The 23,836-nt window shown below is 54.8% G+C and overlaps 1 protein-coding gene across 2 annotated transcripts in view; it reads right to left on the bottom strand.

Annotated features, from left to right (window-relative positions):
• PITPNM3 (PITPNM family member 3) overlaps window positions 1-23,836 on the bottom strand; it is a 118,611-nt gene that overhangs the window by 27,845 nt on the left and 66,930 nt on the right. For both annotated transcript variants that reach the window (XM_058283732.2, XM_058283733.2), the window contains exons 5-14: window positions 18,793-18,869; window positions 18,160-18,395; window positions 15,214-15,403; window positions 14,735-14,857; window positions 14,137-14,324; window positions 11,444-11,616; window positions 10,098-10,268; window positions 8,726-8,920; window positions 7,931-8,079; window positions 5,619-5,735 (exon numbers count right to left, since the gene is read on the bottom strand). In XM_058283732.2, coding sequence (XP_058139715.1) covers window positions 5,619-5,735; window positions 7,931-8,079; window positions 8,726-8,920; window positions 10,098-10,268; window positions 11,444-11,616; window positions 14,137-14,324; window positions 14,735-14,857; window positions 15,214-15,403; window positions 18,160-18,395; window positions 18,793-18,869 — 1,619 coding nt within the window. The remainder of the gene's footprint in view (window positions 1-5,618; window positions 5,736-7,930; window positions 8,080-8,725; window positions 8,921-10,097; window positions 10,269-11,443; window positions 11,617-14,136; window positions 14,325-14,734; window positions 14,858-15,213; window positions 15,404-18,159; window positions 18,396-18,792; window positions 18,870-23,836) is intronic.

Here is a 23,836-nt window from a genome sequence, read left to right on the forward strand (position 1 = left end):
GGGAGTCCCCTATATTGTGTATGTGAATTACTGTGATCTAAAACTTTTTTGAAGACAAAATTAAAAATAAGGAGAAAAAAGAAAAAGGATGTAGACACTGAGGAAGAAATGAAAGGAAGTGCCTTGCCACTGTACATACAGGGCAACACCTATTACAGTGAGGAAAGGCAGAATGTTAGAAACAAAATTTTATCATATTTTTCATGTTATTAATACACCAATTTATTTTTACTTTCTTTTAGTATTTCTAAATTACTATGTATTCTATTTCTAAACTTTAAACCCATCACTATATTTCAATTTTCTATTAATTGAATTTGGCAATATATTAGGATTCATTCTTGAAGAAGTTTTGGACCACAGGGAGGTTCAACTATGGCAGGGGAGGAAACTCTGATGTGGGGTGTTATTGATGGGGTGCACATGGGTGGGGGGGGAGTTCTCCAGGGCATGTATTTAGGGGACATAAATATGTTATGAAAAATGTTGGGTATCTTTATAGTAGTTACAGTTATAAACATCAACAAGGGAGTGCTGAGTTCCTACCCAGAGGAGCTCTGTCACATTCCCCAGTGAAACAACAATAATCCCCCAAGGGCAGCAGCAAAGATCAACAAGGAAGGATCGTCCAATAATGAGCCCTTGATACTGATGACTGTGCTTGGAAGGCTGTGTGTCTGAAATATGAACTAGGCCTAGAGCTGCAGGGTGCCTAAGAATTACCTCCTGAAAGCCTCCATGTTGCTGAAATGTGGTCACTCTCTAAGCCAAACTCAGCATGTAAATGCATTACCTTCCCCCCAGCATGGGACATGACTCCTGGAGATGAGCCTCCCTGGCACCAAGGTATTACTACTAACCACTACCTGGTGAAGCAACTAGAAAGAGACCTCAAATTAAAGGGTCAAATCAGACCAGCAGAATATCTCAGTCTACATGTTGGATCAAGTGTTAAAAACTGTTTTTTCACCTTGAATAAAAGGGGGAAACAGCAAAGACAAATGAGTTTATATGGCTTAGAGTCTTCCAAAAAGAGTCGGGAGGACATCAGAGGGGTCGCACTTATGCACACCTCAGCAGGACCCCAGAAAAAGCCAAAGTAGTTACAACCCTAGGTACTCGTTCTCCTGAAGGCCACAGAGATCCTCAGGGTATATGGTCATGGCAGATGGATTTGGAGTTCTGTTCCATGCCAGAGGGCCCCACTTTGGAATTTGTGCTCCTCAGTGTGATGGAGCTGGACTCAGATGTGACTTTTCTACACATACGTCTTCTGTCACTTTTACTGAACCTGTGGTTGGCCTTAGGGATGGTGCATACTCAGGGGACTTGAATCTCTGGACTGCCCATGTGCCAGCTGGGCCCTGAGCCTCAGCAGAGTGGCAACTCCTACTCTCTGGTTCATTGGTCTTACCCAGGTCAGCGAACAGGGAGGTGAAGATGGCCAACCACCACACCAGGGAACCGAGAGTGCCTACAACTGCAAGCAGGAGAATCACATCCATCAACCACGTGGGATCTAAGTCCCCTCTCAATTCAGAGGTGGATTGGACATCACCATCCCAGGGTCCACAGAATGGAGGAATAAAATATGGACTAGAGTGGACTTACTGATATTGTACTATAAAATTATTGTGACAAGTAATAGAAGAAATTTTCGCATCGAGGTGGAAAAAGTGGCCACAGTATTTGCTGAGGGCAGGGAGAGGGAAATAGAGCTATGATGTGGGGGTATTTTGGGGATTTTGAGTTGTTCTAAATGTTATTTCAGGGTCAGATGTTGCACTTTATATATCTTGCCATAACCCACTGAATGTCCTGGGGGAGAGTGTGAACTACAGTGTAAATTATTATCTATGTAGTGCAGCAGTGCCCCAAAATGTGTTCCTCAAGTGCAAGGAATGTGCCACAACAATGGGGTAGGTTGTTGGTGTGGGAGGAGTGGGGTGGGGGATGAGGGGTATATGGGAACCTCATATTTTTTAATGTAACATTTTTTTTGTGATGTATATATCTTCAAAAAAATACAATTTACCAAAACGATAAGGTGGGGGGCGGGGGAGTGGGTTATATGGGAACCTCTTATGTTTTTTGTTTTTTTTTTAATGTTTTTTAATGTAACGTTCCTTGTGATCTATTAACTTTAATTTTAAAAAATTACATAGAAAAAAAAAAACAGTATGACACACACAAGGACAGTCAGAAAGACCAATAGAATTGAACTGAGATTTTAGAAATAAACTCTCACATCTATGGCCAACTATTTATTACAAGGCTGCCAAATCCACTCAACGGGGAAAGAAGAGTTAGTCTCTTCAACAAATAGTGATGGGAAAACTGGATATCTTTATGCAAAAGATTCAAGGTGGACTCCTACTTCATACCATATATAAAAGTGAACTCAAAATGGATCAAAAAGATCGAAATATAAGGAGCAGAACTATAAAACTACTAGAAAAAAACATAAGGAAATCTTTTCGGGACCTTGTGTTAAGCAATGGTTTTTTAAAATCTATACCAAAAGCATGAGCAACAATAGAAAAAAAATAGATAAATTGCACTTCATCAAAATTAAAACTGTTTAAGTATCCAAGGACTTTATCATGAAAGTAAAAAGACAATCTACGGAATGAGAGGAAATATTTGGAAACCACATATGTGATATGGGTTAAGTATTCAGAATATGAAAAGAATTCCTACAACTCAAAAACAAAAGGACAGCTCAGTTTAAAAATGAGCAAAAGACTTGAATGGACATTTCTCCAAAGAAGATATACAAATGGCCAATAAACACATGAAAAGATGCTTAACATCATTAGCTGTTAGAGAAATGCAAATAAAAACCACAATGAAATACCATTGGACACCCACTAGAATGGCTTCTGTTTTTAAAATGGAAAATAACAAGTGTTGGAGAGGATGTGGAGAAATAGGGAGAACTCGTACGCTGTTGGTGGGAATATAAAATGGTGCAGCTACTGTGAAAAATAGTTTGGTGCTTCCTCAGGTCTTTAAGTATTGAATTACCACATGACCTGGCAATCCCACTTCTAGGCATTTACTGCAAAGAACTGAAAGCAGGAACTCGAACAGGTATCTGCACACTGATGTTCATACTGGCATTATTTACAGTTACCAAAAGATGGAAACAACCCAAGAGTCCATTTACAGATGAATGGATAAACAAAATGTGATATAAACATACAATGGCATGTTTTCAGCCATAAAAAGGATTGAAATTCTGATAGATGCAACAACATGGATGAAACCTGGAGACATCATGTTGAGTGAAATAAGCCAGAAACTCACACACAAAAAAACAAATATTGTATGATCTCACTTATATGAAATAACTATAATATGCAAATTCAGAATCAGAAACTAAAACCCAAGGGCTACCGTAGGTACAAAATGGGGAGTTAATGCTTAATTGTTACAGAGTTTCTGTTTATGGGGAGTTAATGTTTAATTGTTAGAGTTTCTGTTTAGGGTGACAGAAAAGTTTGGGTAATAGTTGATGGTGACGATAGCACAATATTGTGAATGTAATTAACATACTAAATTATATATTTGAATGTAGTTAAAAGGGGAAATTTTAAGCTGTATATATGTTACTGGAATAAAACTTTTAAATAAACCATAGGACTGTACAACAAAATCAGTGACCCATAATGTAAACCATGGAGTATAGTTAATAGTATAATTACAATAATATTGCTTCATCAGTTGTAGCAAGAGCACACTAACACAAAGTGTTAACGGGGAAAACTGGGTGGATATGTGTGGGGAAACTGTATTTTCTGCTTGGTTTTTCTGTAAACCTATAACTTCTCTGATAAAATAAAATAAATTTTAAAAACCACAATAAGGTGCCCACTAGAGTGGCTAGAATCACAGTCAGATAATAACAAGTGTTAACAAGGATATGGAGATATTGGCAACTTCATACACAGCTGGAGGGAATGTAGAATGGTGCAGCTGCTCTGGGAACTAGTCTGACAGATCCTCAAATGATTAAATATAGTGTTACTATCTGATCCAGCAATTCCACTCTTCAATATATATCCAAGAGAAATGAAATCAAATGCTGCATAAAAATTTGTACACCAATGTTAATTATAGCAGTATTATATTTAACAGCCCCCAAATAGAAAAAACCCAAATGTCTAAGTACTGAGGAATTAATAAAATATGATATATCCATTCCGTGGAATATTATCCAACTGAAAAAAGGAATGAAGCATGTGCTGATACCTGCTACAAGATGGACGAACCTTGAAAATATTATGCTAAATGAAAGAAGCCAGAACAAAAGGCCAAATAGTGTATGATTCCATTTATATGAAATGTTCAGAATAGGCAAATCTACAGAGACAGGAATTAGATTAATAGTGTCTTAGGGCTTACGGGGAGGGTGACAGATAAAGGGGACAGCTGTTTTTGTTTTTGTTTTTTACCTTTGAAGCACATTTTTGACTTGGGAAATTAAATGCAGCTGAGTAAGTTTTTTTGATATCCAAGAGCAAAACCATATATTCACAAAATGTGGAAGTGAAGGCAAAACTAACATGATTCAGAATTTGCTAATGTGGTACATAGACTTCTATAACCAAAACATTTTCAGTTAGTGTAGAAATTATGCAGACACCAACATTTGCATAAATGTACTATGCAAACTGTATATTTTAATGGTAAATGCATAATATATAAGCAGAATTTAATAATGAATACTATAAACCATATTGAGTACTAAGCTTTGAAAATGTTGGCCACTGCTGTTGTCAGGATCTCTTTCTGAGGTGATGAAAATGTTCTAAAATTGACTGTGGTGACGGTTGCACACATCTGTGAATTTACTATACTAAAACCCAGGGGACTGTACACTTTAAATGGATGAACTGTGTGATATGTAAATTATATCTCAAAAATCTGGTTTTAAAAGGAGTTTATTTGTGGAGCACTGAGCACCCTCTGCTTTTTCGGTCTGTTCTTGGGATCCAGATCTCATCTCCCCACCAGGCTGGGGCTACTGCCATGCAGTGGCTGTGTCAGCACATCCCTATGCTGTACTCCCTAGCAGAGGATCTGGGACACAGTGGGCACCGGTGATTACTGAGCAAATAAGATAATACATACGGAACCAAACTCCTCTTCATCCTTCAGTACCCTACGGAGGTGCCTCCTCTTCAGGGAAGCCCTGCCCAACTGCCCCGGCAATCCTCTCCATCCTCATCTTATTCTGTGCCTCCCTCGATCATGGCCAATATCACACCAGCCACACTGGATGGAGAACCAGGCCACAGCCCCATGGTCATGGGCTGAACACTTTCTGATTCAAGTCCATGTCCACTGAGACCTGGCACTTAGCAAGTGCCCCAGAGATGGGCACTGTCTCAGCACCCCCGTGCCCTGGGCCCGCACTCTCAGGACTCCTGGGGAGCCAACAGGGCACCGACTCACCCACCTTGCCCCAGCTCCAGGGGCCTCATCTGAGCAGGAGGCCCAGCAGGTGGGAGCGCTGGGCCCTGAGGGGTAAGCCAAGGCCCTGCTCTGCCACGTGGAGGCCCCAGCCTGCAGGGAAGCCCCCTGAGACCACAGGGGCTGACCCCCGCACGCACCCGCAGCTTGACCTGCGTCCTCTTTCGAAGCCACTTCTCACGGGGGTTCTCAGGGCTCAGCGCAGCGGGGTCCAGGCCGGCGGTCTCCTTGACGCTCCCACTCTCGTAGCGCATCACCTGGCAGGGCCGAGCAGGCAGCGGTCAGGCCGCGCCCCCTGCTCCCTCTCTCCCAGCTGGGTGCTCCCCCAGGCCTCCCCACCTCCCAGCCGCGAACCCCCAGCAGGTGGGGGGTCCCAGCCCACCTCCCTGCCTTCCTGTTCCGGCAGCTGGGGCCGGAGCCCTGTGCCCTGCGAGGCCCTGCTGGAACCCTTGCTGCCCCCTGGGGCAGCCTCTGTCCCGCCCGCCACGTCTGCCCCACGCTCTGCCTCCCCTCCCGGGGACCTGCCTCGGGAAGCTCCCTGGGCCAGCTGAGGTCCCGGACCCCAGTTCTCCCCTGGCCAAGTATGCTGCTCCCCCCCTCTCCCACCCAGCCCTGCCACACCGATCAGTCCCTCTCCATTGGACCATTCCCCTTCGCACCCAAATATGTTGTCATATTTCCCATCTTAAAAAAAATTCTCTGCCTAGGCCCCTTGGTGCCCCCCAGTGGCCCCATCCTCTCCTCCGCCTGCCCTGCTGGGGCTCCGTCCTGTCACCCCACGGAACCCCTTCTTGCCCAGGCCCAGGGCTCCCATCCTGCGAGCGGAGGCCAGGCCCCGGCCTCCTTGGTTCTCCCTGCCTCGCGGGTGCTTCCCACCAGGCCCCTTCGGCAGTTCCTCCTTATACCCCTCCCTGACCCTCGGAGAACCCCTGAACTCATCCCACAGCTCCCCGTCCTATGAGCGGCCTCGCCTCCTATGAGCGGCCTCACCTCCTATGAGCGGACTCTCATCCTACCAGCGGCCTCTCCTCCTACCAGCAGCCTCTCCTCCTACCACCAGCCTCTCCATCCTAAAAGCAGCCTCTCCGTCCTAGGAGCAGCCTCTCCTCCTATGAGCAGCCTCTCCTCCTAAGAGCAGCCTCTCCTCTTATGAGCAGTCTCTACTCCTACAAGCAGCCGCTCCTCCTATGAACGGCCTCTCCTACCAGCAGCCTCTCCTCCTATGAGCAGCCTCTCCTCCTACGAGCAGCCTCTCCTCCTACGAGCAGCCTCTCCTCCTATGAGCAGCCTCTCCTCCTACGAGCAGCCTCTCCTCCTATGAGCAGCCTCTCCTCCTACGAGCAGTCTCTACTCCTACAAGCAGCCTCTCCTCCTATGAGCAGCCTCTCCTACCAGCAGCCTCTCCTCCTACGAGCAGCCTCTCCTCCTACGAGTGGCCTCTCCTCCTATGAGCAGCCTCGCCTCCTACCAGCAGCCTCTCCTCCTACAAGCGGCCTCTCCTCCTATGAGCAGTTTCTACTCCTACGAGCAGCCTCGCCTCCTACGAGCGGCCTCTCCATCCTATGAGCTCCCTGGTCTCCAGGCTCTGGTGACCCCACCATCTTCCTTCTGACCCTGGCACCTTCCCTGAGCTGTGGACTCATGCATTCGCCTCCCTACCCAGCACCTAACGGCATCTCACGCCGGGCTCCTTCTCCCCACCCCGCCCCCGCTCTTCCCCACGCTGCCCCATCCTAGGAAATGACCCCACCACAGTTTATCAATCAAAAATCAGGGTTTGCCAGATGCCCCTCGTCTCCCACCCCAGACATCAGCAAACGCTGTCAGCGTAACTCCAGCCCAGCCGCCCCTCGGCGCCTCCACCCCAGCACCCTGGTGCAGGAAGCCAGCCCTCCGTTGGGTTCCTACACTCACCCCTAATGGGGCTCACACGTTCTCTCGTGTCCCGCCCCCTGCCCCGTCAGCAGCCCCCGGGTCCCTTCTAAAAACACAACTCAGTTGATATGCGTCTTGTGTTCAAAACCCTCCAATGGCAACGGCTTCTCCCTGAATCCTGTGTGGACTCAGCCACCTCACCTTGGCCTTCGAGGCTGCACCTGACCGGCGTCCTGCCCTGCCAGCTCCCCCTTGCTCACTGGCCTTCCTGCTACACCTTCTAGTTCCCAGATGAGGGACCTGGGACCCAGTGGGGAGCTGGAATTCGCTGCTCCCGTCTCCGAGTTGAAACACTGGCCCATTCTCCTATGGAGTTTCTACTTGAGTTTCTAGAATTGCCCTGCTGTCAGCGGGATTCTTTACAAAGCTCAGTGTCTGGCCACGTCAGCACCCACTGGGTTAAACGCTCCAATGCCTTCCCACCGCCCCAGGATACCAGCCAGAATGCTCAAGACGAGCCTCTCCTCCTAGAAGGAGGGGCCTCAGAGGCGGCCTGCAGCCGCCGGCACCGGCGCACCTGTCTCAAGATGAAGGCGACCACGTCCGTGGACTCCCAGTAGCTGGCGTGGAAGAGGTGGGGCAGGGCGGCGGCGGGGAAGGCCGTCAGGACGTCGGGGCAGTGCAGCGCGTAGTCGATCCGCTTGGCGCCCCACCACTTGGCCGTGACTGTGGGTCCGAGAGGGTGGAAAGGACAGCATGGCCCGCCCAGAGCCTTGCCCAGGGGGCAGCAAGGGACCCCCGTCGTGCTGACCCAGCAGTGGACGTGCCACTGAGGCACGACTCGGGGTGCCAGAGGACCCCACTCTCAACGCGCTCCGGGGAGCAAGCCGCTCCTCCTCCCACCTTCCCACAGCCCCCCAGCCTGTAAGACGCACGCTCTAAACAGGTCCCCGGAAGAGGGGCTGGGACCCACAGAGACGCCCCCAGCCTCACCCCCGGGCAGCAGGGACTCCCAGCGGGGAAAACTGGCCATTGGGATTAGGGCTCTCCCAGGTCAGGGCTCAGCCAGAGCCTGGCAGGGCAGGGCCCAGTCCAGGGCTTTCTTTGAGGTCAAAGCCCCGTCTGGGGCCAGGCTCAGAGGTTAGGCCCCTCCCTGCCTGGGGTCAGAGGTCAGGGTTGGCCCTGGGGTGCGGGTGATGATGGGGTCTGAGCCGGGCCCCCACCTGCAGCCTACGCCTCCCCCTAGGCAGGAATGCCCGCCGGGATTTCCTCCTCCGCCCCCACCTGCGGTCCTGCCCTCAGGGTGGCCCAGCCTCCCTCTGGAGGGCCCCCCTCCCCTGAATCCAGGCAGGGTCCCAGGAGCCTCACTCACTGCGGGAGGCGCCCACGGGTGCCAGGCTGTCGGAGGACGCGGAGCTTTCGCTGTGGGAGCTGCTCTCGCTCAGCCTCCGCCCGGGGCGCTGGGACCTCAGGGCCCGGGGGGGCGAGGCAGGGGCGTCCAGAACGGGCGGGCTGCCCCGGGCGCTGCCCTCCAGGAAGAGGGAGCTGTGGGTGTGCAGGGCGTCCGCTGGAAGGCGAATGTCCGGATCAGGGCCGAGCGCGTCCCGGTGCCGCCCGCGCTGTGCCGGCCCTGGGCTGGGCAGGAGGCCGGGCGCTCGGGGAGGGGCAGCCCGGCGTTCACCCACCTGCCGGGCCTGTGGGGCCTCTGCCCTAACGCTCGGTTGCGTGGCCTCTGAGTTGTGAGCTGGGGTCCCAACCATCACCCCCGCCCCTCAGCAGAGCTGCCGAGGGAGCCCCCGGGACACTGGCCTGGAAAGCACCGGGTGAGGTACCAGGGGGTGATGCACGAGCCCTCGTTTACCGAACCTGAACCTGAACTTGGAAGTGAACGGGGACTCCGGCCCAGGAGCTGCGGAGCCTCAGGGGAGGGAGGGTCCGAAGAGGGGCACAATTTAGGGTGGGGGAAGCAGGCTTTTAGAGCCCCTTCTCCCTCTCAAAGCTCCTGACAAAGCAGGACTCAAGAAATTCAGTGTCCCCTGAGAGGACGGGAGGAGGCTTTTCATCCGACAAAACCCACGTGCACAGCTCCCCACCGCTGGCTCCCCACCGGCTGGTCCCCAGCCCGAGGAGGCGCAGCTCACACCTCCTGGCCTGGGAGCGCGGAGCCCAGGTCCTGATGTCCAAGCCCCACTGCCCCTCGTAGGCCACCCCCCCTCCATGCCCTGCTTACCCCCACTTGAGCCCCGAAGGCCACTGGCCCTTCCCCAAACCCACCTGCCTTTGCTCCTGCCACTCCCTCCACTTAGAAGCCGCCCCTAACCCCAGCCCCCGGGCTCCTCTCCACTCAAGTCCAAATCCATCAACCCTGTCCAGGCCTCAGGCATGGGCCACCTCCTCCAGGAAGCCCACCAGGACGAAATACTCCCAGGCTGGGTCTCGGGAACAGCACTCGGCACGAGCCCCCAGACTCGCAATCAGGTCGGACAGCTTCAGCATTACCCTGGCCCCCGGCACACGAGGGCAGGCGCTCAGCGCAGGTGGGCTGCCCTGAGGCAGGTAAGGCAGCCGTTCTCCTGTTCTTTCCTTTCCCCAGAACACACGGCCCCACTCAGCTGAGCCCACTCTGTCCCACAGCTGACAGCCTGGAGGGGCTGGTCCAGGGACGGAGGCCCTCGCGTCCCCCCCCCCCCCCCCGCCGGGGCCCAGCCTCCTGCCCTGCACTCCCTCTCGCCCCGAGAGCCTACCGAGGAGGAGGGACTGTCCGTCGCCCAGCGGGAACCTCTGGTAGCGGGGCACACTGACAGGCGGCACCAGGTGGAACCTGGGCTCCAGCAGCGGCTCGAGCCGCGAGGCGGAGGGGTCTGCACAGTGGAAGAAGCTGTAGACCTGGCTGCAGGCAGGGCGCACCTGGAAACCTGTGCGGAGGGGATGGATACAGGAGGGAACCCCCTTATTGTCCCCTGCCCCCTTGACGCTAGAAGCCTTTCTGGGGTGCATCTCTGAGCAGTCCACTCCCCTGCTCAAGAACCTCCCATGGCTCCCCGCTTCCAACAGGATCAAAGCCGTTATGATCAGTGTGGCATTCGGGGACTTGCCGTCTGCCTCCTGGAGGAGCACCTCTTCAGGCACCCAGTCCTGCAGCCATCTGTACGTCTGCTATTCCCCAAGCTAGCCTGCTGCTTTCCTCCCTCTGTGCCTTTGTTCAAGCTGTCCCTCCGAGCAGGCCCTCCCTCCTTACTTCAAACTGCTAAAACGGCTTCCAGCTTTTGTTCGCTGCTGTCTGATCTATGGAGGTGACCCAGCTTCTCTCAGTGAGGATCAGGCCCCTTCCTCTGGCCCCCGCAGACCCTCTCCCCGCACAAGGCAATTTGCAGGCCTGACGGAGGTTTGAGAGCTGGCGGGACACTTCCCGCAGCCACCAGCAGGGGTCTCCACTGCGGCCCCGGGGGCTCAGCTCCGCCCATCAGCCCGCCTCCCTGTCCTGGGTCAGAGGAGTGGACGGTCCAGCCTCGGAGAGGCCCCGGGGTCCTAGCGGCATCAAGGACGACCATGAGGCCAAGGCCAAGACCACGTGGTTCAGACCCCTTCCCTTTTTATCCATTCCCTATTGTAGGCTGTTAGAAAGCTTCGGCTAAACAGAAGGAAGTTTGAAAACCACCGGGTCCACTGGTATGGGAGGCCCCTCCAACCTGCTGACGTCGGAGCTCAGAGGCTGAGTCACTGCTCAACCACCTGCTGGCTAAACCGCCTCAGCCGTGCACTCTAGAGGGACGGGAGAAGGTGCTCAAGGCGGCAGGTGCTGCACCAGCAAAGGCATCGGGTGGGTTTAAGTATACAGGGGTCTGCAGCGGGTCTGCCTGGTACTGGGGAGGGAAGGGGGTGCAAGAGGGTGAGTGGCTTCCCTCCCCAAAGGGAATGACAACCTGACAACGGGGCCACAAGTCAGCCACAGGGACGGGGCAATCAGGTGCAGTCTCACCCCCGTCCCCTTCTCCCTCCCATCCCTGCCACCTTTCCTCCTCCTCCCCCCCTCCCTCCATGTACCCCAGCTCTGTGACCCTCCCTGCCCCCCGGCCAGGGCCGCACGCACCGTCCAGCCCGGGCAGCACCGTCCTCCGCATGGCCAGCACCAGGCCCAGGGGCGAGCCGAAGAGGAAGAAGTCGGACACATCGAAGTCGAAGCGCCCCAGGCTGGCCTCGGGGAGCTGGGGTCCCCCCGCCGCCGAGAGCTCAGCCTCGTCCTTCAGCACGCTCGAGTGGATGCTGTGGGGGCAGACATGGCGGAGGGGCGGGAGGTCTGAGCCTCTGGGAAGGCTCCCTTCAGGCCTCAAGTCTGAGCCGGGCCAGAGCCGAGAACCAGAAAGGCCCAAGAACTCGGGGACACCATGGACACGAGCTGACAAAGCCGCGGCGCTGGCCCCCGGGCCGGGCCAAGGCAGGGGTCGGCACGCTTTTTCTGTAGAGGGCCGGACAGTGACTAGTTGGGTTCTTGCAAGCCTGTATCTCCTTACCTCGACCAAGGCAGCAGGAAAGCAGCCAGAGACGATTGCTAGATCAATGTGTGCGGTTGGGTTTCCATGAAACTTTACGTGCAGAAACGGGCTGGAGGCAGGATTTGGCCCTAGGAGATAGTCTGCCTCCCCCTGGGCTGAGGGTCCCCACACACCTAGGCGACACACCCCATCCTGCTGCTCTGGGGAGAGCCACGCTGCAAATGCCGGTGCAGCCGAGCGGAGCAGCCCGGCCTGGCCAACAACGCACAGGCCACCTGGATAATGTCGGCTCTGCCAGGATTAGGGCTTTCGCTGTAACTCATGATCCGGGCAACTCTCAGGCGGACACAAACAGCTTGGTCTTCTCTCCCCTCCAGCCAGCGGACGAAGCAGAGAGACACAAGACGTGCCCAGAAATCCAAACATTCCCAATCCGGGCGCTCACTGCCCCTAAAAGAGGCCGAGCTCGTGTTCCGCCCCAGCCCCCAGAGTGGGTGCGGCGGGCGCCCTAACCTTCCAGCTGGCATTTGGGCACAGCTTGCAACTGAAACCACTACGGAGGGACCGTGTGACGTCCGCATTAACCAGACGCGAACGCCACTGAAATCCTAGAGCTGGAGGCGAAGGAGAAGTTTAGAAACAGCCATTTAAATGGTGTGGACAATCCCCCCACACACACACACCTTCCCACCCCCGAGCACACACCCCAGAGTCAGCGAGAGTCCGGAACCGCGAAGGCTCGGCTGCCACACGCCCTGGCGCGCCTCACAGTATGAGCAGCTCGCGGGAGGAAGATGACTCCCGTGTTTAACAATACATGTTTCACGTACAGCACGGTCCCTAAGCACATGCCAGCTACTTAATTGCCAAAGAAACCGCCATCTGTCCCTGCAGCAGAGGGAAAGCTGGCTGAGCTGGACCGGCTGAGAAGGCCTACCACTTCTTGTCAATCTCCAAATGTGGGGCTTCCCTAAAGGAGTTTTCAGGGGTGAACCAGAAACACTGACTTGCTGCTTTTCTAAAGGAGAATGTCTTTAAATATGCAGAGAGCTAAATCTGCAGAGCTTCTGACCCAGTAGTTCCTCCTCCAGGAGTCCCTCTGAATGAAATAACCCTGATGGACACAAAAATATCTATGCACAAAAACGTCCACTGTGACGCTATTCATAAAAGTGAAGAAGTAGAAAAAGCCAGATTGTCCAATTACTGGGATTGATGAAGTAAGCCGCTGTCCATTTGCTTAATAGACTATTATATAGCCATTAAGAATATTTACCAAGATTTATCCATTTTTAATTACTTGGGGAAAAGATCGTAATGTAAGGTTTTGTTTTTCAAGCAAAACTATATGCAAAGCATGTGAAATAAAAAAACCGAAAGGAAATACTCCAAAGTGTTAACAGTGGCTCCATCTGGGTGGTGAGGTATATTTTCCAAATGTTGTGATGATCTCATATTCATTGTTCGGGAAAGAAAGAAGGAGGGAAAAGGGGAAGAGAGTGTCAAGAGGAGAGAGAAGACAGAAGGAGGCCTTCCCTCCAATTTGGGTCCGAATGCAATATGCATTTTCAGCCTGACATAATGTGCAGGCAATTCATTTAACCAGTGATGATGAATGCATCTCTTCTAGAAAGTTCCAGGGTGGACAGGTCTATTGGGTCCTGCCTAGCCTACAAATAAAGAAGAGTATTGTGCTGAGGGGAACAGATGTAACTCAGTAGTTGAGCACCTGCTTCACATGTATGAGGTCCAAGGTTCAATCCCTGGTACTTCCTTTTAAAAAAGAAAATCTGTCTATTCTTTAACGACAACAGCAAAAGAGGGTCGTGTTGAAAGCACTGAGCTGGGTGCTGGGAAACCAGAAGTCTGACCCCAGCTCCTCAGTTACTGGCTGTGTGACCCTGATAACATTCCTGACCTCCTGGCTCTCTGTTTTCTCATCTGAGAAATAATAAGACCACAGACCTGGGGTAGCTCACAAAACACCCCCACCTCAGTTATTCCACTAGATGCCTAAAAACCAGCCGGGGAGCTGGGCTGGGCAGCTTCTGCCCTTTTGCTGAAGACAAAGCTGAGGCTCAGAGAGGTGAGACCGCCCGTCCCCAGGCCCTCTGCAAGTCGGGGATTGCAGGTGCAGGTGGGGCTGGTGGGGCGATGGGAGAGGCCTTGGTCCCAGCATTTCTGTTCGCGGCTCAGAAGGGCCTGGGAAATGCGGCAGGTCCTTCCAGACGGCTGTGAGCGCGGGGTCTCTGTCCCACGGATGCTTGCACAGGACGGGGAGGGGTGTTACCTGGACAGGAAGGCATGATGCTGGCTGATGGCCTCGCAGTCGTAGGTGGAGGAGTCACTCTGTTTCCGTGGCAACGGCCGGGTGGGCTCGTCATCGTCCCCCGGGGTGCTGGAGACGTCGATGTTGCTTTTGCTGAGGCGCTTGCTGCTGGCCAGGCTGCACTCCTCCTCCCCCACCAGTGAGGCGTCCTGTGGCCGCACAGAGGAGGGGCAACAGCTGTCCCCAGGGCCCCGGGACCCCGCTCCTGCCCCGGGCCTCCCCACCCCCAGTGAGCCCCTTTCTGCTGCGACGGGAGGGGCTAGACTTCTTCCAGCAGGGCCGCCGAGGCCGCAGCGCCGTCTCCTGCAGCTGCGGGCAGCGGCCACCTGCTGGGGCAGCGGCCAGGGGAGCCCGCCCTAAACGAGCCTTCTCGGGCCTCGGTTTCCTCTCTCATCTTCTCTCCCCACCCTGGCAGGAGGGGACAGAGTTCCCAGCAGCATGGCTATCCCAGGGCAAGGGTGAGGCGCTAACGCTGCCGCCCCCCAGAGAGGCCCCTGTGCCCTGGGCTGGGGGAGGGCCCGGGGATAGACCCCCTCCCCGGCCCGCCGCCTGGCCCCACCTGCGTGCTGCTGATGCTCCCCTTGCGGCTGCTGCTGCCGGGGCTGTCCCCCGAGGGCCCCGCGCTGTAGCAGATGGCATCGAAGGCCAGCAGGCCACCCACGCAGTCGCCGATGAGGCACACCTGGAGGAGGTGGAGCTGCGCTACGGGGTCCACCCCAGCCCCCACGCCTCCCCCCCAGGCAAGCAGGGCTCGCCTCTCCAGGGAGGTGCTGGGAGAGCCCGAAGGAGGGATCCGGGCTTGGAGCCAGGGTCAGCCTCAGGCCTGGGAACAGACTCGGGCCCCGGGCAGCACAGGCTCAAGCCCTGCTCGGGTGGCTGGCTGCAGTTCTCCTCTCTGTGAAAGGAGAGCTCTCAGGAGCCTCCTTCAATCTCGGATGCTAAGGCTCCAGAACAACCTGGTCTGGATCCTTCCAGCAGGCGACGACCCCATTCCCGGGCAGGGGCCAGGGCAGGGGAGGCGAGGGCGGGCTGTCCTACCTGCCCACTGAAGCCGATCCCATCCGGGGACTTGAGGAACTCTCCGTAGACCTGGTTGGCTCGCTCGATGACAGTGGCGACCGCGTCCTGGTACTGCGGGCAGGAGATGGCCAACAAGGGCAGGGCGGCCAGAGGCACGTGGTCCTGGCCGTGGCTGAGGCAGCCCTCGTCGTGGCTATAGGGGTTCAGGCTGCAGACAGGGGGCCCAAGGTGAGCCCGGCCGGCATCAGGCGGGTGGGCGGGTTTGGGGCTGAGGACTGGACCAAAGAGAGCACCAGCTGGCCACTGGGCCCTCAGCGCCGGGCAGTCACAGGAGGATCCAGGCCGGAGCCCGATGAGCAAAGCACAGGCCGAGCTGTGCTGACTCCCCCACGTGTCCATCTGGGCCAGCCCCCAGCAGACCAGAGACAGCAGTGCCCTCCTGCCCTCTTCCACTGGGCCCCACAGGACACCCCAATTGTGTGCAGGAAGCCGGCTGGGGAGCCACCTGGTGTGGATCAGGGTGGGGACATGTCATCCAGGCCGACTTCCTGGAGGAGGAGGGGTTTGAACTAGGTTTCAAGGAAGGTGTTAGAGAAGCTGAGAAAGGACAAGAGAGGGTGTGTGGGCATCACTTGTTGGCAGTGGACACATAACTGCATGCACGATACCGTGTGTCCATTTTTCTGGAGAGAGGATCCAGAGGGGTCACCAGCTTTGAGAAAGGTCCGTGACCGTGAAAAGGACTACGGGAGTCGGGCTTGCAGCGTCCTCACGGCAGCGGGTTGACCAGCCCTTGCACGCTGTGCCCTTACTCCCCTACCTTCCCACCAGGGAGCCCCTCCCTCTCTGGGCAGCTCTGACCCATGGGAGACCACTTTCCCGGAGCCCGCCTCTGTCCTCCAGGGCCTCCGACCCAGCGGTGCTGCACCCCTGCCCAGAGCCTGCCTTTCCCCCGTAGCTCAGGCTCAGATTGCCCGAGAGCCCACGGCTGACCCCACTGGGGACCCGGTGGAAACTGGGGCAGTGACAGGGCTCAGGACGCCCTCGGCAGGTGGCAGATCCTCGCACGAGGTGCCAGAGCAGCCCCGCCAGCCATTCCTCATCCCCAAAGAACACAAATTAGAGGAAACAGGCCTCGATTGCAGCCGGAGAGATTTTAATTAGCTGAGAAAGAGCTCCCTGCAGCAGTGATTACTGGCTGATTAATGGCCTTGGCAAGGAGCTGCCAGGGGGAACGGTCCCTTCAAGTGGCCGGTCATCCGTCTTTGTGGAGACAGGGGGCCTGGCTGGGTGACCCTGCCCTCGAGGTCAAATGTCCGGGGCTGGGGGGTGCTGAGATTGATTATGAATGAGCACAATGAACTCCCCAACTGCCGAGCGGGAAGGAGCGGAGGCCGCTGCCGTGAGCTCCGTGGTTCCCGAGGCCACTGCCCAGCACAAATGTGAGCGGCCGTGCAAGATGCAGATTCCTGGGCTCCACCGGGCCCAGCGGTGAGGCCTGGACATCTCGCTGGAAACAGAATCCTGCCCAGGGTCTGGGCGATGAACCAGGTTGGGGAATTATTGGCCTAATCCTCCTTCCCTCCTCTCCAGACGGCAAGTCCAGCGTGGTCGAGGGAAGGGAAGCCGCCTGCCCGAGGCTGTCCCCGTGTCTCCCCTCTCCGAGCCGGAAGCTCCCGGTGCAGGGGGACCGCCCCGCCGGGCCAGGACAGGGGCTGCTCCACTGAGCGCTCCTCGGCTCCCATTGGACCGAACACCTGCTCCCATTCTTGGGGGCTTGGGGGCTCCGCCCACTCCTCAGCACATGCTGGGGCTCCCTTTCCTCCCGCCCAGCCCCTCAAGGTTCCGCCTGGGGCTTGTCTCTGCAGAAGCCGCAGGGCCCTAACAGAGCAGACGCGAGGGGGCTGGCGAGGGGCAGCAGTGGCGCCACTTGCCTCCCTCTCACCCAGACCTGAGTCTCCAGCGTCCCGGCCTCCCGGCCCAGCAGTTTGTCAAATGCTCTACGAACCGCGGCCCTGCAGGTGCTCGGGGCCTTGTCAGCACGTAGGACTTGTGACCTCCAGGCTAGGTCAGCTGGGCAGGCACCAAGCCTGGGGGTGGCCAGAGCCCTCAGTTCCTGGACAGTGGGCAGGATCTCCCGTAGACCCTGGGATCCCAGGGGGCCAGCCCCCACAGGTACCAGAGCGGGTTCGGGTGAAGAACCAAGGCCCACCAGAGCGAGCCAGTGTGGGGGGGCAGCCTCAATCCCCAGGGACTTGGGGTCTCTGCCCCCGGCGGCTCCATCCTTCCCTACCTTACTGTCCCCCAGCCGGGTTCTCTGCCAGGAGGAGGATTTTCCTGCCAGGTGCGGGGCCAGGCGCTCCACATACACTGACCCGTGCCGTCCTCACATCCATCCCATGCTATCGTTATCCTGATCCCCACTTTACAGAGGAGGAAACTGAGGCAGGGCAGGCCGAACGACTTCCGCAGGGTCACACAGTCAGGATTCCAACCAGGCTGACTCGTGAGCCCACCCACCTAACCGGGCTATGCTGGTCTCAAAGCACACCCAAAAGTCACCTCCTCCGGGAAGTCTTCCCTGGCCTGCATAGGGAAAATGGCACATTTCCTCTGAGTGAATTGCCCAGCATTGTCCCGGGGGTCTCTATTATAGCACGTGTTCTTACCTGGAGGGAGGCTGCCTGGTACCTGGGGCACCTGGCGGAAGTGGCTCAGCCTCTCAGCACCTCAGTTTCCTTATCTGGGCCTCCTGAGCCGAGGCAGTGGCTCTGAGCCATCCTGGGGGCCCTGGCACCACTCAGCTTGGACACAGCACGTGTATTCAGGGGGCAGTCTCGCCGACCCCTCCCCACTGGTGGCATGCGTGATCAGTGAGGGGTACCCGTGTGGCACGAGCAGCCCCTGCCCTTACCCACTGCCCCCACACCCGGCCACGGGCCCACCCTGCAGAAATGGACTCACTTGGAGACGAGGGAGAAAGCCTCAGAGCAGATGGCAGGGCAGGGGACGAACTTGATGAGGAGGTGGCCCAGTGCAGCGGGGAAGTGGGCACGGGTGACCTTCTCCAGCACGGAGCTGAAGGTGCGGATGTCGGCCGCCTTACACGACGGGTCCCCCGAGCCGGTGTCCAGGATGTTCCCGCCGTGTAGCACGAGCAGGAGGACGTGTGTCTTGCAGGAGCGCTGCGGGCAGCCTTCCTGAGAGGGTGGTGCGGGCGCAGCAGGGCGTGGGGAAGGAGACACAGAGACGCAGAGGCATGGGGCAGCGCGGCCACCGACGCAGGCACTGGGCCCAGCCTGTCTCGGCTCACAGTGGGGGGCTCTCCAGCCCCCGGGGTTTGGGGCCTCCTGCGCACTCAGTGTGCCCCCCTGGGGGTCTGTGCCCTCGATGTTAAGAGTTGGAAAGACCCCAGGAGACCCTTTGATTCATATGGGAGTCTGAGGCACAGAGAAGGATAGGGACCTGCCCTGCATCACACAGCAAGGCAAACGAAGAGCTGGGGTGAAAACAAGGCGGCCTGTCCACCAGCCCAGGGCTCTTCCTAAATCCCTGGTCGTGGAGGTGGGCCCGGAGGCCCTCGGAGATTCAGCCCACCTCACTGTCGTCGTGGATCTCAATGCTTCCCTGGGCGGGGAACCTCTGTCTTCTCAAGGACACCCGGTACAGCTCTCCTGTGGAGGGGACAGAAGAACTGAGCCTCTGCAGGCCTCCCCAGAGACTGGACGCTCCCTGGGCCCCGCTGGCCACGGGGTGCAGGCGAGGCCTTGGCTTCCGGGTGAGCTGGAGTTAGAGTCAATCCCCCGCCTCAGAGGCCAACACAACACCAAGCTCTTTCTCTTCCCAACGAAATGGAGACAAGTGGGGCTGGGTGGCTAGGGAGGCTGACCCTGGGGCTCTGACCTGCCCTTCTTCACAAGAACAGCAGCAATGAGAGTGCACCCGGAGACTTCCACTTTCACTTTTGGGTGGTAATTTGGGCCAACTAGAAGAGCTGGATAAAATATTTCTTTAAATCCCTGCTGACATGAAAGGACATGATCAAGAAAGTGAAAGTATAACCTACTAAATGGAAGAAATTATTTGGAACCCATATACCTGATAAGGACTTAATATCCAGAATATAGAGAGAATGCCTACAACTCAACAACAAAAAGACAAAAACCCAGTTTAAAAACAGGTAAAGACTACCAGGGATACACCCAGAAGAACTGAGAGCAGTGACATGAGCACACATCTGCACACAGATGTTCATAGCAGCGTCATTCACAACAGCCAAAGGCTGGAAACAACCCAGGCGTCCATCAACAGATGATTGGATAAACAAACTGTGGTGTATTTACACAATGGACTATTATGCAGCTGTAAGAAGAAATGAGGTCGTAAAGCACATGACAACACGGATGAACCTGGTGGACATTACGTTGAGTGAAGCAAGCCAGACACAAAAGGGCAAATACTGTATGATTGCATTAGTATGAACCAAAATCATTGTGTAACATATTGTATGATTCAAAAAAGATGTATATGTATCCAGTACATTTAATTGAGAAATGGATGTTTTTATTCAACTGTGTTTTCTCTTTAGTTCTTAATTGTTTATATTTTCAATTATTAAATGTACAAAATAAAATTATTTTTTAAAATCACATTAAAAAAAACAGGTAAAGGACTTGAACAGACATTTCTTCAAAGAAGATATGCCAATAAACACATGAAAAGATGCTCAACATCATTAGCCATTAGGGAAATGCAAAACAAAACCACTAGAAATACCACTTCACACCCACTGGGATGGCTATTATTTTTAAAATGAAAAATATCAAGTGCTGGGGACGATGCAAGAAATTGGAGCCCTCATACATTGTTGCTGGGAACATAAAATGGTGCAGCCACTGTGGAAAACAGTTTGGCAGTTCCCCAAAAAGTTAAACATAGAATAACCTTATAACCTGACAATTTCACTCTTTCATACATACCCCCAAAGAACTGAAATGTCCAAAATGTGTTATATCCATCCAAGGAATGACTTTGAACACATTATGCAGAGTGAAATAAGCCATACATAAAAGGATTAATATTATGTGATTCTGTGTATATGAAAAATCTGGAATAAGCAAATTCATAGAGACAGAAAGTAGGCTAAAGGTGATCAGGAACTGGGGAGAGAGGGAAATGGGGAGTTTTTGCTTAAGGGGTTTCTGCTTGGGATGATGAAAAAAATTTAATAATGGAAGGTGTTGATAATGCAACATTATAAAATTAATCAATGCCACTGAATTGTACACTTTAAAAAAAGGTGGCAGAGCAAGTACAGGTCAGTGGTTGAGCACCTGCTTCACATGTGCAAGGTCCTGGGTTCAACCCCTTGAACCTCCTAAAAATGGCTAAAATAACCAACTTCATGTTATAGATCTGTTCACACACACACAAACACACACACACACACAGAAAAGGTACAGCAAGGCAATGAAGAATTATGGCACCACGATGCAGGGAAGGGTGGGACTTTGCCCATGAGCTTTTGCAGGGAAGCTGCCACTGCCAGAAAGGCTCCCCCTGGCTTCTCTCAGCTTCCTGGGTTCAAGCAGCCTCTTCCAGGAGTGCTTCTCGGCACGCAGCCTCCCATGAGCCCTCATTCCTCTAACACAGGGGTTGGTAAACCGCGGCCATGGACCAAATGCGGCCCTCTGCCTGTTGTTGTAAATAAAGCTTTATTAAACAGCAAAGTTAAGTCGTTGCCACAGAGACTTAGATTCACAATGGCTGAAATATTCACTATCTGATCCCTTACAGAAAAGTTTGTTGACCCTTGATCTAACACCTAAATGTAAATCCTAATGTCATGACATTGGACTCCCAGGTCCCAGGTGGAGCAAGACCACAGAGACACAAGGCCATGGCCCAAACGAAGCTTGCCACACTGAGGAATCCTTCCTTCCATCAAGCTGACGTCGCCTCTTCTTTCTCTACCATGAGATAAGTGCTGCTTCTTCTGTGTGACTCAACCACACAGCTTGACTGTGAACCACTTGTTTGCCTTCAATGATGGGGAACTCACTTATCTCTTAAAGCAGCCCATTCCAGACCACAATGGCCCTTTCCGTCACACTTTCCCACCGCCTGCCAGGAGCCTACCCGACCCTGCTGGGCATCCCACCTATCTGGGGCAAGGTCCTTCGCGGGGGCTTTGTGCATGTCCCTGCAGGTGGCGGGTACCGGTGGGCCTGCCAGCCCTAGCCAGCCTGTGTCCAAGTCAGCATCCCTTCAGCCACTGCTAACTCCAGGGGACCGTGCACCTGCGAAGAATTCCAATCGAGAAGCTTTGCTCCACAGGGACGTGCATTTCTGAACTGTTCTGTCCTCACAGACACAGCCCTGGTCTAAGGGTAACTGCTTTATGAGCTTCCAGCTGCTGCCCACACAGACAGGAAATCGTTTCCTAAGTGATGGAGGGGTTTGACTTTTATGAGGAGGAGAAAAAACTTATTCTGAGGCCTGACTCCTTCCTTGCCTTATTTTTTTAGATCTTACCCTGGGCTTGGCTAGATTCTGAGGGGCAGAAGGCAGAGGAGCCCTGAGCCCTGCCCTCGGTGTGATAAGAAAAGAGTAAAAATCGAGTAAAGTCTCAATTTTCTTCAGCACTTATTATGCTCGAAGCACTAAGTGCTTTATCCATATTATCTCATCTAGTCGCCATAATTACCCTCCCGGTTTAAATTTTCTTGTTATTAGGCCTATTTTAGGGACTGAGGCTCAAGTAACCTAGGTGACCGGCCCCGGTCACGGTACCTAAGAAGAAGGAACCCGGCAGGAGGGACCCCAGCGCGAGCTCCTAAACAGCTACAGGGGTCCCTGCTGCACCGAGGGGTTTGACAACGTGCTCGCCAGTCCTTTCCACCCGCACAACTTCCCAGGAGCGCAGACACGGCAATCTCCCTTCTGTGGGAGAAGAAACGGAAGGTCAACAGCTAAATGGCCCCTGGAAGATGAAAGTCCAGATCTGCGCCCCCGTGAGCCCTTTCCAGGGCGGGTGAACCAATAAGCCAGCAGGGAAAGCGTGTGTGGGAGCAAAGGGCCGGAGGCTCCCGGGGATGGAGTGGCCTTGCTTCCTGGAGGCGTGGCCTGGTGTGCGGTCCGAGGGGCGGGCCACGAGGGGAGGACTCAGGAGTGCTGGGGGGCTGGGGGGGGGCCTCCCGGAGCCTGCGAGACCCGCCCCTCTGGGGCTGGGGAGCGCGTGGTTAGAAGCGAGGAATGCGAGTTCAAATCTTGACCCTTTGCAGCTGCGTGACCTGTGCCTCAGTTTCCTCATCTGGCATATGGGCATGATAATGGTAGCACCTCAGGGTTGTAGGGTGGAAAAATGAGTTAATAGATATCAAGAGCTTAGAACAGGGCTTGGAAGCTAGTAAATGCTATTTACATGTGAGCTGCTATTCTTGCTCTTTTGTTATTAACTAGGCTGCATCGGGGGCACACAGAGCTGGGGCCACAGCTGACAAGATGGGGTGGAGGCCGATGGGGACACTGTCACCTCCGCACGCGCCTGCCCTGGCGCCCAGTCCCTCCCCTGAGCCCTGGCTGGCTCCCCAGCCTCCCTGGGCTGGGTGCCTGCTTGCAGTGTGATTACAGGATTAAATGCTGTGATTGCCACAAATTACCATAGGGAGGCTATAAATAAGTCGCAGGGAAGACAGGAGGGCCCTGCCGGCTCCCGGGCACCATGCCCTCCGGGAGGTGGGGGCTGGATCCTGCTCCCTCGCTGATGGCCCAGGCCCGGGGGCGCCCACATCCTCCATGGGCCTGTGGTCGGCTCCCTTGGGGCAAAGGCGATGCCCTGGGCACTGGACGGTGGGCAGGTGCTGCATCCCAGATGCGGGTGATGCGGCGGCAGTCCCCGGCTCAGCGGGGATGGGAGCCACAGGCCCGAGGCGGGCCACGGCCGCGCTTGCCCTTCCTCACTCCCTCCCAGCAAAGGCAACGTCTTGCCTCCCGTGCTGTTTGGCGGTGGAGGGTGGCTTCCTTCCTTCAAGCCACAGGAGCCAGCATTGCTTTGCTCTGGGAGAGGCAGGAGGGGAGGCCCAGCCTGCCCTCCAGATTCTGGCCGCTAGAGAGGTAACCAAGAGGCCCAGAAGCCACCTCGCTCACAAATGCTGTGCTCCTGTACAAACCAGAGACATTCTGACTCCGTCACTGAGGCCACGGGCTCTGCCCGACTCCCCCACAAGCCTTAACACTTTCTTTCTACCATGCTTTTGCCCATGCTGAGCCCTCTGCCTGGAAAGCCCTTCCTCCCTCTCCTGACTGGCAAACTCCTACTTGTCCTTCAAAACCCTATCAAGTGTCACCACCTCTAGAAAGCCTCGCAGATCTACCCAGGCAGAGATGTGCTCCTCTGTGCTCCCACAGCATGCTGAGCTGGGCCCGGCTTATTGCTCTGCGTTACTTGTGTATTTCCCCTTCCGACCGTGGGCCCCTTGAGAGCAGGGCCAGGGCTTATCAGTTTTCAGGACTCTAGCATGGCGTTTTTCTGAAGACGTATTATAAATGAAGACTGAGGTGCATACGGCATGTGCGACATCGCGATGAACCAAGTTCCCAGGAGAAACCAGGTTCAGAGATGCATCACCCACTGGGAAGC

This window comes from Dasypus novemcinctus, chromosome 21, assembly GCF_030445035.2.
Source record: "Dasypus novemcinctus isolate mDasNov1 chromosome 21, mDasNov1.1.hap2, whole genome shotgun sequence".
NCBI classification, from domain to species: Eukaryota; Metazoa; Chordata; class Mammalia; order Cingulata; family Dasypodidae; genus Dasypus; species Dasypus novemcinctus.